At 49.2% G+C, this 11,511-nt stretch overlaps 1 protein-coding gene across 1 annotated transcript; it reads right to left on the bottom strand.

The window, feature by feature from the left end:
- Positions 1-236: 236 nt before the first annotated feature.
- STC1 (stanniocalcin 1) lies at positions 237-10,191 on the bottom strand. Its single transcript, XM_082072597.1, has 4 exons — positions 9,555-10,191; positions 7,105-7,247; positions 5,914-6,125; positions 237-3,049 (listed from the first exon to the last, which is right to left on the bottom strand). Exons 1-4 carry the CDS (start codon positions 9,670-9,672, stop codon positions 2,779-2,781), a joined length of 744 nt encoding a protein of 247 aa, XP_081928723.1. The 5' UTR covers positions 9,673-10,191; the 3' UTR covers positions 237-2,778.
- Between the last annotated feature and the right edge of the window lie 1,320 nt (positions 10,192-11,511).

Below are 11,511 nucleotides of genomic sequence, written 5' to 3'. Positions count from 1 at the left end.
CTGTGAAAGGCAACTTTTGCACTCTTTCCAAGGGGAAATGGTCTTTAACTCTGAATGAACCGGCCCGTCTTCCTCTGATGAGCATTAAACTTCCACTGGAAATCAGAGATTTCCTGAGCAAAGTGTAAATGCACATTTCCATGTGCACCAAAGCCAAAATCAAGGTATATTCTCTTTCCTGCAATGCTGTAATGGATGTATTCATTGAAAATGAAGAGCCAGACACTAAAACCCCTTAAATTTGACATTTTATTTCATTGCGGAAGAAAATCCAACATAGGCCTCGTTACGTTATGCATCTTTAATTATAAAAATAAGCAAAGAAAATAACTTGCATCTTTCTCATTACTATGATATGTTTCAAATAACCTTTATATGAACACACTGAGCTTTAAAAATGTAATTTAAACAATAAATAATGACATATACCAGATATGCTCACTGTTTATTCCAGTACTCAGCAAAAAAAAAAACAAACAACCCCAAACTCTCTCCCCCTTCTAAGTATCTTTAAATTATAAATACATAATGCAAATTTATAATGGCACAAAACATCTAAAGTGCAAACAAATCACAAGGAGAATCATGCAAACGGTTCTAGAGAAGCCCCCTCCCCGCCCCCAAGAGAAGAATCATTTTTGCAATGAATGCAAGATTAAAAAAATAAAGCCTTAAGAGGTTAAATAAATGGTGAAATAGCTGGACTTGGTATTGAGAATCCCCCCCCATCCCAGGGGGATGTTTCTCACCTATAATTAGGGTTTGCCCAGTGGACGGGAAGCGTCTCCCCCTCCCCGGTGAGGAGTTTTAAGCGACCAGCTTGAACGGCCAAAGTCGGGCAAGGTGACCCCGGGCTGCTCAGCCCCATGGATTTGTGCTTGTGGCTCCGGCATAGGGGGAAAAGGGCGGCTGGAAGCGGCTGGGAACGCGGGGCAGAGCTTTGGTTTGAGCAAACCGAAAACCCAATGGGGAATGGTTTGATTTCCCCAGTCACCTCCCGGCCCGCATGAAGCTGGAAAACTCAAGCTCATTCTGCCAACCCAAAGGTTTGGCGTAACCCTCTTCCCCAGCTGCACCCCAGCTAGGTAAAAACCTTGTTGTATAACAGCAACAAAGCCCAGCTCTCCCTGTTTAACCGCCCCGGGGGTTCCGCAGCACAAACCCAACTGCCGGGGTGACGCTATTTGGTTTCACCTTGCACAACGTCTTGGTGTTGGGCTCCATCTACCCGACCGATTGAAGCACGAGCAACAGCGCATCTCGCTTGGCCCGGACGGGAGGCAGAGTATTACAAAAGAAAACCAAACTAAAAGAACCCTCTACCGTCAGCAATGGGTTTTTTTGCCGCTTACCATGTTCTGACAGCACTTTTGGGCTACATTTAATGAAGACAGCAATATTAGAAACGCTGCCACTGCATCTGGTTTCAATATATTAGCAGCAAGTTATTGTTTAAAGGCTTTGTGGTTTAAAAAAAAAAAAAGAAAAGAAAAGAAGTTATATTGCTTTAGGTTTTGAAAAGAAAAAATAGATCCCTCCTTTATTAGCTCTCCAGCAGCACTCAAGGCTGGGTCTAAGCACGGCTCACGGAGATAGGACTGGCCAGGCTCAGCTCTATTTGCATTACTTCCCATCCATTTTAAGCAGGAGAGCACAGCCTTGCTCCCGGGCCCGGCCTTTCTGCCTTCAACATTTTCTCTCTTCCACTCTAAAAAGGCCACAGAGTAGAATGTGAACTCTTGAGTATGACAGAGATACTGTTTCCAGGAAAATAAAGAATTAAAAATAAAAAGAAATAGCTAACTTACAAAACTAAGTTTATGCAATAGTTATTATATTCTGCTCCTTTTAAGCAGACTCTCGTGGAATTTATGTACAGTACATGACAGATTTTAAAACTATTTATACCACAGTTAGAGCAAGACCTTTAATACTCTAGTCTTAAGACAGGGTTTGTTTTTTGTTAGATTTCTTTTAAAGCTTTAGACAGTTAAATACAGTACATAGATGTTAGCTTTTAAATACAATGCAGGGTGATGGAACCTTCTGACTCACTTTAAGCACAGACCGGCACCTCTTTTAACCATTTCTGCAGCACAAGATGTTCCTTTCCTGATTTGGTGGGTGTCGGGGGGGTGAATTTAACTCACTTTGCGCCGCGGTGCCAGGTCACGGTAACCAGACCATTCCACAGCACGCGAGCTGGGTGAGTCCAGGGGTCAGCGGAGCTGCGGTGGAAGGATTAGGACTGCAGGACACTAGGAGACCAGGAATATGACATTCATATTTGTCCATGGCCAGCACAGATTCATAACACGAACTCCATTGCCACCTCTGGGATGCGCAATAGTCATTAGTGCATCTATCGCCGCCCACCAGCTCACTACGGGAGAGAATCCGCCGCTCTCCTCGGCGCTAAATCTCCTGCGTTAGCGCTACGGTACGTTTCAGGTTTGGCGGCTCAAGGCCTGACTACCGTACAGTTCTAGTTAAGACTACGATCGCTCGGGGTATCTTTTTGTGGGGAAAGAAAAGAGATACGGAGACATTTTGACGGCGGGAAAGCTGAGACACTGAACACAGACCCATGCAAAAAGTTTTGTTCGCGAGGAATAGAAAATATTAATGACTAAACCTAAACCCAGTTCCTGGTTGTTATTAAAACTAGCTACAGTACAACTCGGGGTTGGGTGCATTACTCTTCTAGAAGAGAGCTTTGTTTTCAGCTTTGGTAGCGCTCAGCATCCCTCTCACCCCCAGTGATGCTCCGGGGTGGGGTCAAGCGCTCTCGGCCGAGCTGCGCTTGGCGTGGGCCGGGACGGAGCCCTCACCTCGCAGGTTCCTGAAGTAGAGTTTGAGCTTCTGCGGCTCGCTCAGGCGCCGGCGGGCGAAGTCGGCGCGCGGGTGGCCCTGGGCGCAGTGGTCCGTCTGCAGCAGGTGGAACAGGCTGGCCATGTTGGGCCCGATCTTCTCCATCAAGCTGTCCTTGATGGCGCTCACAGTCTCTTCGTCGCACTCCAATAAGCTCCTCACCAGCTTGTTGTAATACCTGCGCGAGAGTTGCCACCCGTTATTCCAAGGCGTCCCCCCAAAAAAAGCAAGGTGAGAGTTGATCTCAAGTCAGGAGACCATGCGATTCTCATTGTTTTAAGTCATTCAGGGCGTGTCTGAAATTGATTTTTTGACGGCGCGCAATTCTCGGTTCATCTAACAAATCTATGCCCGTGACGGACGGGAGGAACACAACATGTCAAACTTATAGCATAATAATTCAGCTGTCCCAACTGCTCGAGTTCTGAATGAGAAGGTTGTGAGCAGTGAGCTTGGTGTGCAGGGTGGTGCATTTCACCTCGAGCACACGTTCCCTGCTCCAGGAAATGGTGCTGATGTGTTTCCCCGGCGCTGCTTGAGCCGCGCACAGAACGGAGCTCAGAGAACAACCCTGAGCAGAATCGGCACAAAGCCTTCCTAAGGAGAGAACATCGGAAAAGAGGAGCAGCCCCTTATTTGCTGGGCTCCTTCTGCCTGAAAGGGCGTCGGGGAACTTATTTTAAGCCTTTAAGGTCACCGTGACATTTTTCCACGGGAGCAGAGAAGAGAACAACCTGCAGGTGGAGGAGGGGAAGGAAGAGGGAAATGGGAATTCGCATTCCAGCTCCTTTCCTCGCTCCCAGCTCTGGCCTTTAGAGCAGCCAGGGGGGTCAGGTGAGGTTAACGCTTCTGCTGCGCTTCGCGTACAAAGGGAGCGAGCGGGCTCTGGCACGCTGCTGCACGCCGCCAGCACGGCCCCGCGCCGCTAATAGGAAGGTGTGAAGTGTGCACAGGGGTTGAGGATGAATAAAACATCTGTGCGAGCCGCGCGTCCAGCTCAAATCAGCGCCGGCCTAAGAGGAGAGCGGGAATGGATCCCACCGGCCTAAGAGGACAAGAGGAACAGATCCCACCGGCCTAAGAGGAGAGGAGGAACAGATCCCACCGGTCTAAGAAGAGAGCAGGAACGGATCCCACCGGGCTAAGAGGAGAGGAGGAACGGATCCCACCGGTCTAAGAGGAGAGCAGGAACGGATCCCACCGGTCTAAGAAGAGAGCAGGAACGGATCCCACCGGGCTAAGAGGAGAGCAGGAACAGATCCCACCTCCCTCCCTCGGCTGGGCTCCCACACCTCTGACACAAACGCAGCCCGGTGCTTTCCACACCGGAGCTGCAATCAAACCACTCGCTGGCGCTTTTCGGTAGCTTGGCTGCGAGCACAAGCAACAAGGCTTTCCTCTCCTCCTGCTCCTGCCACCAGATTAAATCGCAGGAAGATGCTATGACCTTTAACTACTTCCCCTCAGTGTCCCAGGCCAAGTGGCACATTCTTATTCTGTGGCTATGTTGGGACAGGGGCTGGGAAAGCAGGATGCTTTAGGAGGCCTCAATGTAAACTATTAGCTGGGAAATCCTGCTGCTTTTGTTACTCAACATGTCATAATATCCTTTGGCTTGGACAAGGGTTGGCGGCTGGGGGGAGGAGTTCCCTCCACCGCCGGAGACAGCGGCTCCGGTTCAGGCTCAGTCCTGCGGAGAGGAACATCCCCAACACGTAGGACAGCGCTGCCGCTATTGCTGCCTCCGTCCCCATGTCCTCCCTTCACCCCAACATCCCCACAGCCCCCCCAAGGGCTGCTGAACCCCACAACCCATCGTATGAACCCCAACTGCTCTCCCAGCCTGTAAGACACAAGTGCCGCGGTGCTGCCCGCTGCTCGTCCCAGCCCTCGGGGGATCGCTCAAGCAAACATCTCCCAAACTGGCTGTGGGGAAGCAGGGAAAGACACGCAAGTCTAATTCTTACCTTCCCACGAGTATAATTTTCTAGATATAATATCTACAATAGAGTTTTCTATACTATATTGATGCTGGTCGGAGGTGCAACACCTATATATCGCGTGCATAGCTGTCCTAGGATAGGTCTGGAGGTTTAAGATGGTTCTAGACCAAGTCCAACAGCCAGCTCAGGGGAGCCGTAGCGCTCGCCGCAGCCGGCCGACGTGTTAAACTGCAGCTCGGTCTGTTTGCACTCGAATCCCAGAGCGTATTTACTCAAACTGTTCAAAAAGATCCCTTTTATCCCAATCACAAGACTCAGCACTGATTGTTCCAGGGTTTAGAAGAAGAAATCCCTGTCCTTGCGGCGTGACTGCGCAGACTGCAGCATTTCCCCGAGGGCTCCCTGCGTCCCTTGTCCTTGGAGGATGGGGACAGGGCAGCTCTGTGCTCAGCCCAAGGCTCAGAGCCCTGGCCGTGCCCGTTTCTGCAGGCAGCCTGTGCTATCAGGAAGGAACAGGGGTGAAGAGAGAGCACTAAAAACATCAGACTGTCTCTAGAAATACCAACCACGGGATCATGGCAAAATTAGGTTACGGACGAGCCTGTTTGCTGGTTCCCTCTAAGCTTTCCTGGTTCTTCACATTGCCATGATACGTCCTCATTTGTGAACTGCCATATAAACCCAAAAAAGGGGATGGCAACCCTCTGAAGAATGAAGCGAAAATAGGTTGAGAAGCTCCTAGGTATACCAGAGATGCTGTATTAATCAAACTGGTTTGCTATTTAAAAGCTCTGTTTATCATTAGGCTGCATTCAAACTAAAAGAACTAACACCGAAACAAACTCCAGGCTTTGAAGTAATGTATGTCTACTTAATTTTACGATTCTCCCCTGGAGATGTTTATAAGTGTATTTACCAAAAAGAGAATCAGAAGAATGCTGGTAAAACTTAACAAGGATTCAAACAGGCAGAGAAGGTTTCTTAGGCCAAGTTACACTGGGACTCGTAAGATGTTGGTCAACTGGGTTCCCCTCATTTCTTTCTCTGTGCTTCACGTTTTCGCATTTGAAGCATTTCAGCTGAGGAAAGCCCCACGTACCGGTTGGAGAACTGATTGGGAAGCTGGACGACCTCGGTGATGGCCTCAGGGTTCCGTTTGGCGATGCCGCACATGTCCAGCTTGCTGTAGCACTCCTCCTGCACCTCGGAGATCATCCTTTGGAACGTGGAGCACCTCCGGATGGCCAGGAACACCTTGGACGTGACCCCGTTTGCAATGCATTTCAAGCTTTCTTTCACAAAAGCTTTTCCCTGCAAAGAGAAGAAAAACCTTAAACTGCAACAGATTTCATCGGAAGGGATGTACTAACAGACACTCTGCTGTGGCTGGCTGCTATTAATTACCCTTGCTGCAATTACTGACCTGCTGGAGGTTCCTTACCAAGCACAGCCGGGAATTGCAGCTTAAATTTGAGCTGGGATGCGCACAGTCCGCAGCAAACAGGGAACTCCCGTCCCCGAAAGATTCGGGATATAGCATTCTTTGCATGAACAGATTTAGAAGAGCCAGCCCCAGCGCTGGGCCAATTCTGCCTGGCGGGAGGGGGCTGGACCGCTCCCCACACACCAGCGACTCAACACATCTGCTTCACCAGACCTCGAGATGCTTGAAGAGCTTTTAAGTCTGTCCTTGGGAGGCAGAGCGCGCAGGGAATGAGGGGGTGTGCACGTTTGGGGAAGAAAGAATGAAGGAAAAGCGCCCTTGGCAGAGCCACAGCCCTCTGATATTATCCTATTTATTTGGCCGTGGGTCCGGAGCGGCTGATCTGGCCACGGATTCCCAGGGCCAAAGGCTCCCAATTGAAAGCCCAGCCCCGTGCCAGGTCACACAGCCAGAGCACCGACTTTGTTAGAAGAACGTTTATATTTCCTCCTGAAGAGGAAACTTCGCTCTCCGCCCCACAAAACGCTCCTTGCCAAGTCCTCACACACAGCGTACACTATGTGGAAAATGTACGGTAGAAAATAGCCCTGGAGGATGCATTTGTGGCCAAAACCCAAAATAACGGGTCAGAGGAGCAGGAAGGGCTGTGAGACGGGAAGGGTTAAACCTGCACAGACCCCGCATCTCCATGAGGACAGAGAAATTAAGGCATCCACTCAGCAAAGCATTTAAGCACGTGCTTTGGTGTCGCAGGGCTTGTAAAAACACTTTAGTGAATGGGGGCATGAAAAGGGAGCTCTAGCAGTGAGCTATTATCCTCGCCCCCTTTTCTTCTCGCGCTCGTACCTGAGTGTCGAATTTAGCAGCACTGTAGAGGAAGGACTTGCAGATGTCGTACATGCCGTCCGTGTCGCACGTGGAGTTCTCCAGGCAGGCGAAGGCGCCGCAGCCCACCTGGAGGGCACTGTTCAGGCAGCGAACCACCTCGGCTGCAGAAACAGGCACAGCGTTACGGACCATGGCGCCCCAATGCCCCGCGCCCCAAAGCCCTTCGCCAACCGCGGTCAAGCGGCATCATTGCTTTTTGGGACTGGAGGGAGAAATAATGGAGAGGAGCCAAAGGGAATTTGGGTTTGCCCAGAGAGATGCCCATCGTATCCCAGGCCAGGCTGGACGGGGCTCTGAGTGACCTGAGCTGGGTCAAAATGTCCCTGCTCATGGCAGGGGTGGCACTAAATGATCTAAAAAGCTCCATTCCAACCCAAACTATTCTCTTATTCTACGTCTAGCTGAAGTCATGCAACAGATCAACAGCAAATCAAGCAACAGAAACCGCAACTACCGAAACCTTTGATTGGTTGCATATGGATTAAAAGACGGGCAACATCTGCTAGTCTTTGGCTAGATGGAGACTTACAGGTCCCAGCCCAACCTAATCCTGGTTTACAGCTTCACTCAGAGCTCCTCCAAAGAGCCCAGACGCCATGGGGATGGGTCCACGAAGAGCATCGGGGTCTCCTCGCGCTCTCAGGCCGGAGGGAGGTCGGAGCAGCTCGGCAGTGTTCGGCTCACAAACCGCATCCGAAAATTGGCGATTGCCAATAAACCGGCATGAAATTTGCACTTAGTGCGCCGGCTTTGCTAAAAAGTATCTAGAAATAAGGTTTTAGTTTGTGCGTCAATTATGGGAACTGCAAAGGAGTTGGTGCTAAACTAATCCGGTACCCAGGAGCATGTGAGCGTAGCCAAGAAAGGTCATATTGCTGGAGATCCGCAAAGAGAAGGGGCATTTGGGCAGAAAAAGTTAAGGTAATGGAGCTGACCATGTATAATTAAAATCCTCGAGGCAGTAGTTAGTCTGAACAGGAGGGTATCCATGTCATCCCATCCTTCTGAGTGCAGATACTCTGCATTTTAACAATGAATCAGCAGTATTGCCACATGATTGCCCTGAAATTAGGAGGGATTAACCTTTTTTGGTAAGCTGAACATCTGTCCCCTTATGTGTCTGTGCAAGGCATATTCATTTCTTTTGCAGCTCATGTTACAAGACATTCTTTAGGAAGAAATGTAAACCCGGTGTCTCCCATCACGATCCGAGGTGTGGGAAAAGTGAGGGTTTGCATTTGCTGGGAGCGAACGTGCCTTATTAAGAGCTAAGTTGGAACCTCAAGATTTATCTACATAATGAGGATCTTTGCAGAAAATAAGAGGAGAAAAATGTACAAGAATCACCCAATTAACCCCTCCTCGTTCTCCGCTCTCGCTTACGTGCCTGAAGGGAGAAATATTTGGTAAGATCCTCCTCTCCCCAGTTCATAACCTCCCCATGGCACAAGTCATCCCCATAATTATGTTTCCACAGGTTCAAATTATAACTTTGCTTTCAGCAGACTTAGTATGCATTAAGCTTTTATTGTTTTAGGCACGGTGCAATAGTGAGCCCCTATGTTTCTATAGCAACCAAATACAAAAGGAAATTGAGCAAACACCCTCGTATAATGCTGCAGAGCCTTGCAGATCTAAAATAAGACATCTGTTAATGAGCTCCAAATTAGAGACCTAATATCTTTGTATACTAGAAGACAGATTTTTTAATTTCCATTGTTCGAGACAATGTGTCCAACTTATCCAAGCATCTATAGTGCACAAAGTGGGGACATCCAGAGCTCACTTGCCAGCAATTTTTTCTTATCCATTGTAAAAGCAAGTTTGCTAAATGTCACAATCGGATTTTTATGGTACCATCTCACTGATAGCAATCAGTTTTTGAAAATAAATGCTAGCAGCGGACAGTTTCTAGGTTACTGCATTCTTCAAAGTCGCATATCTCTCTCCCCCTCTTTGAATAGACAGATGTTTGGCAGAACAATGGTTCAGTCCAATTTCCACTGATTTTATCAACTTCCTAAAAAGCAAGGAATTTAACACCGAAGTATGATTGCAATTGGAGAAGAGAGAAAGAAAGATACATGCAAGCAGGGAAAGGGAAAAAAGAAGTACATGGAACTCATTTAGTAGCTGGGGGAGGAGGAGAGAGAATGGATCGCATCCTGCAAGCAGATCACACACCGGTTCCCTGACCCAGCTCCTCAGAGACCATTTCTTCTCCAGCCATGCACCAACATCCTCCTGAATCAGACCCTCGCGTTACCATTTGCTCCTACCAGGCGTTAAGTTTATAAGAACAAAATAAAAAAGGAACAAAATAAAAAAAGGACAAACCAGCAGCAGAGAGATGTGACACAGTTTGAGGCATCAGGGCTCAGGCTCAAGCCCCCTGCGCTGGCTGTTACCTGAGTTCTGGGCTGCCACCCTGGGTTTCCTGGGGCTCACAGAGTCATTCTGTTCAGCTTCATAGGATGCAGACGCACTGATCACCAGCAGCAGGAGAAAACCAGACTTTAGGAGCATTCTCTGACAAGTTTCCGCTAAGTGTGGGTTTTTTTGGGTGGCTTTTTTTTTTTTTGGTGTATGTATGTGTGTGTCTCTCTCTCTCTCTCTCCTCTTCCACTCCGGCTTGAGCAAAGACGTGGATCTGGATATGCCGGGGAGGGAGAAAGGCGGCTGGCGATGCTCGGGGACGTGCCGCAGCCCTGGTCCCTCCGGCTCCTGCTCGCTGGGGGACCAAGAGCCGCTCACGGGGCTTTTATAGCCGCCCTTATCGGTCCCCCCGCCGGCTGCCGAGCCAATCCGGAGGCGCTGGGCAGAGCCAAAGGCAGACCGGACTCATTCAAGCCTCCAGAAAAAAAACCCCTGCAACTTCACAGGAAGAATATTTTCCAGCCAATTAAAAGTACCTGCCAAACAACAATAAGCAAAAAAAAAAAAGAGAAGAAGTTAATCTTCGGCGAGGCGGTGGGAAAGGGAGGAGGGGGGAACGACTTCCTATGGATAATGGAGCTCGAGGAAATGACAGCGCAGCCCTCAATCTTCCCCCACCCCCCCAAAAAAAATCACCTGCCCTTTAAGAAAATAGATGATTTTTCCCACCCGTTCAGCAGTTATCCCAGGGTTACACCAAATAAGGGGTGTTTTTGTCCAGCATGTAGAAGGGGGGTGGCACTGAGTGCCCCCCCCCAACCCCCCAAAACAATAAAAAGGAGGTACCTGCGTGCGGATGGAGGCATCGCCTCCTCCGTGCCAAAGCACGTGTGCCGGCACCGAACCCGCCGCCAAACACCCCGCACCTCACGTACGCACATGCAAATCCCCTAAACCCCGCTCCCCCAGCCGCCCTCCTCACCTTCCCCTCGCTCGCACAATTACCTTCATCAAATCAAATCACATCAAGTCACTCGTACCTGATTCCAGCGCCTTCTCGCTTTTGCTGCTTTGCCAGCGAAGCCCAAGAAACAATTTTTGAGGTGTTTGGTGGTTTTCCCTCCCCGCCCCCTCCCCCCCCCCCCAACAGTTCAATCCTGTTTTTCAGATTTCATAACGGGAGGAGGCACCCTAATGCTTGATTTAATCTTCATTTTAATAAGCACATAATGAGGATTAACACACTAGAGAACTGATTATCCTGTATACCAGAGACAATCTAAGGCTCTGAGTATTTAAGGGATGAAAGTCTAAGCAGCAGAGCTGAAAGGGAATCGGGAAAAAGAAGATTTCTAGATAAAAAGTTACAAGCTCCTGCAGCTTAGAATAAGTGGAAAGGTTTAGATATCGGATATGACTGATCAGAGACGAGACAGTTTGGATCTCGAGTGTGATTCTCATTCAGTTACCCCCACGAAGGAAAAATCGCCTCTGTGGTGCCAGGCATGGAAATGCAGCTCAAATGGATTGTACACAAGTTCCACTTGGATGAACCAAACCTACCAAACTCATTGAAGTGGAGGGGAAGAATAAAAACCCAAACCCAAAGCCCTGGTCCTGTGGGCGTTTATTCAGGTTGATGGGTGGCTAAATGTAAAAGGCAATAAGGAAGCAATTTGAAGACAAACAGAAGTAGCCTCTTCCTCAGCGGAGTCCAGACCCGCTGCTTTACCTTATTCCTGCCCTTTTTTGGGTCGGTTTCTCAGCTCTGACCACCGGGACCACGCGGGTTCCTCGCTCCCATTTTCCTCCCGGTTTGGGCTGCTCGGCCCCCTTGGCGTTGGCATCTTTGGTGTCGTTTTCAATTGGAACGGGAACAGGAGCGAGGTTGCGCTCCTGCCTTGGGGTCAAAAGAACAGCTGTGCCAGATGTTCCAAGAACTGCAACAGAAGGGTTTCGGGTTTCCTCTCAAGTTTTGTGACACCGAGC

The sequence above is a fragment of the Streptopelia decaocto genome (genome assembly GCF_964273445.1).
Source record: "Streptopelia decaocto genome assembly, chromosome: 25".
In the NCBI taxonomy this organism is placed as follows: Eukaryota; Metazoa; Chordata; class Aves; order Columbiformes; family Columbidae; genus Streptopelia; species Streptopelia decaocto.
The sequence above is the reverse complement of the archived record's forward strand: the minus strand, read 5'-3'. Positions and strand labels throughout refer to the sequence as shown.

Coding starts and splice junctions, on each gene's coding strand:
- STC1 (XM_082072597.1), bottom strand. CDS start 9,672: ATGCTCCTAAAGTCTGGTTTTCTCCTGCTGCTGGTGATCAGTGCGTCT. Junction 7,248..9,554: donor GGTGGCAGCCCAGAACTCAG/GTAACAGCCAGC, acceptor CTGTTTCTGCAG/CCGAGGTGGTTCGCTGCCTG. Junction 3,050..5,913: donor CCCAATCAGTTCTCCAACCG/GTACGTGGGGCT, acceptor ACTCTCGCGCAG/GTATTACAACAAGCTGGTGA.